Source organism: Otolemur garnettii, unplaced genomic scaffold (genome assembly GCF_000181295.1).
Source record: "Otolemur garnettii isolate 467f Iridium unplaced genomic scaffold, OtoGar3 scaffold00047, whole genome shotgun sequence".
In the NCBI taxonomy this organism is placed as follows: domain Eukaryota; kingdom Metazoa; phylum Chordata; class Mammalia; order Primates; family Galagidae; genus Otolemur; species Otolemur garnettii.
Genome location: NW_003852442.1, coordinates 3,604,268 through 3,606,000, shown reverse-complemented (window position 1 = coordinate 3,606,000; position 1,733 = coordinate 3,604,268). Strand labels below are relative to the sequence as shown.

At 51.9% G+C, this 1,733-nt stretch overlaps 1 protein-coding gene across 1 annotated transcript in view; it reads right to left on the bottom strand.

Annotated features, from left to right (window-relative positions):
- The window catches only part of PKD1L2 (polycystin 1 like 2), a 91,230-nt gene that overhangs the window by 5,779 nt on the left and 83,718 nt on the right, over positions 1 to 1,733 (bottom strand). The window contains exon 37 of the mRNA XM_003791419.2: positions 1,063 to 1,223. Coding sequence (XP_003791467.2) covers positions 1,063 to 1,223 — 161 coding nt within the window. The remainder of the gene's footprint in view (positions 1 to 1,062; positions 1,224 to 1,733) is intronic.

The following is a 1,733-nucleotide window of genomic DNA, read 5'->3' as shown; positions in this document are numbered from 1 at the left end:
TCCCAGGGCCCAGAGAGCCTCCCTCTCCCTGCCTTGGGGTCAACAGATGCCACCTCCTCCAGTACACTTGCCAGTGTGTAAATCCATGGCTGCCCTTAATATGAAGGAAGGATGGAAATACCATCCAGGGATGTGCTTAATGAGACTCTCATAGCTTTTTCTTTGACTCCCATTGCTTTAAACTTCAACACCATGGGATGGGGTGAGTCTTGCTATCTCCATTTCACAGATACAGACACAGAGTTGGCACAAGGTCTCGCAGCTAGTGACATAAATAATGGCACAAACTGTGAGTAGAAGAATGAGAGTTGGCATCCAGGGGAAAATTAGAAATGCTGGTGCCTGCCCACCAGGTCCAGGGTCTGCCCACTTTCCCAGCCTGGCGCTCCGTCCTGTCTCATGCCCCCTGTACTCTACATTCAGTCTTGACATTGGTGAGACATTAAGATGGACACAGGTTTGGGCACAGTGCCCATGTGGTTTCTCTGGGATGCTGGATTAGAGACTTTTCTAATCTGTTTTTCAAATTTTTACTGAGAGAGATTATGTTTCTTGTTAATTGAAAAACTTGTGAGTTATGCCTTACTGAGTGGGCTGTAGGAGAGATGACTTTCCCTGAAGCCCTATGGCCTCAGAGCTTTCCCTGTAAATCCTCTCGGCTTAGAAACCCACTGAGGACAGCTCTCCAGGGCCGTGGGGAGGAAGCAGAAGCAAGGACTGGCTTCACCACCTTGGGTCCTGGCCAGACTCCAGGGAGAACCAGCCTTCTACCCTAATCTGCCTTCCAGAATCTTCCTCCCTCTGAGCAGACTGGAGTCACTACTATGCATAGTTCCTTCCCCTCTGGGGATGCCACGAGGTCCTACACTTTGGTAAGATTTGCAAATGTTGTATTTTGTCTCAAAGAATCCTCTCCAGTTGTACACACCTTAGGCTCCAAACCTGAATCTGGGTGGCAGCTACCATTATTTCTGCTCCTTGATCCACTGAGGGTCCCTGGGCCCTGGAGATGGAGAAGAGTTCCCAGAGGAGGAACTGCGGGCTCAGGAGAGAGCCACTTACTCCTTCCTGTGTGTCCGGCAGTGCTGGATGTCACGCTCGGCCAGGATGGCCCTCTTCACAAACATTGCCAGGGCACTCCAGCTGGCCAGGATGATGGTGAGCTCCAGAAGGTTCCACTTGCTGCGGAAATAGCCCCACTTCTGCCTCCTCATGAGCTTGCCCTGGAAGAGGAGCCCGAAGATGGGGCCACACGTGTCCCTCCCCTGTGGCTGTGTCCTTCCTGTCCAGGAGGGCCCTCTGACAAGGGGTTACAGACCCTGGAGAGGCCTCACAAGCCCTGGTCCCACGTGCATAGGCAGAGTGCCCGGGAGCCCTTCCCAATCTTGTGCACAACCCTGTCTGTGCCCATCACTAACCCCAGCAGCAAGACCTGTAAGAATAAATACAATTATCTAATTCTCGGGTGAGCAGTGCTAGCACTCTGGGAGGCCCAGAGGGGTGGATTGCTTGAGCTTAGGAGTTGAAGATCAGCCTGAGCAAGAGTGAGACCCCATCTTTACTAAAAATAGAAAAACTAGCCAGGCACTGTGTCAGGGGCTTGTAGTCCCAGCAACTCAGGAGGCTGAGGCAGGAGGATCACTTGAGCCCAAGAGTTTGAGGTTGCTATGAGGTATGATGCCACAGCACTCCAGCCTGGGGCAGCAGAGTGAAACTTTGTCTCAAAAAAAAAA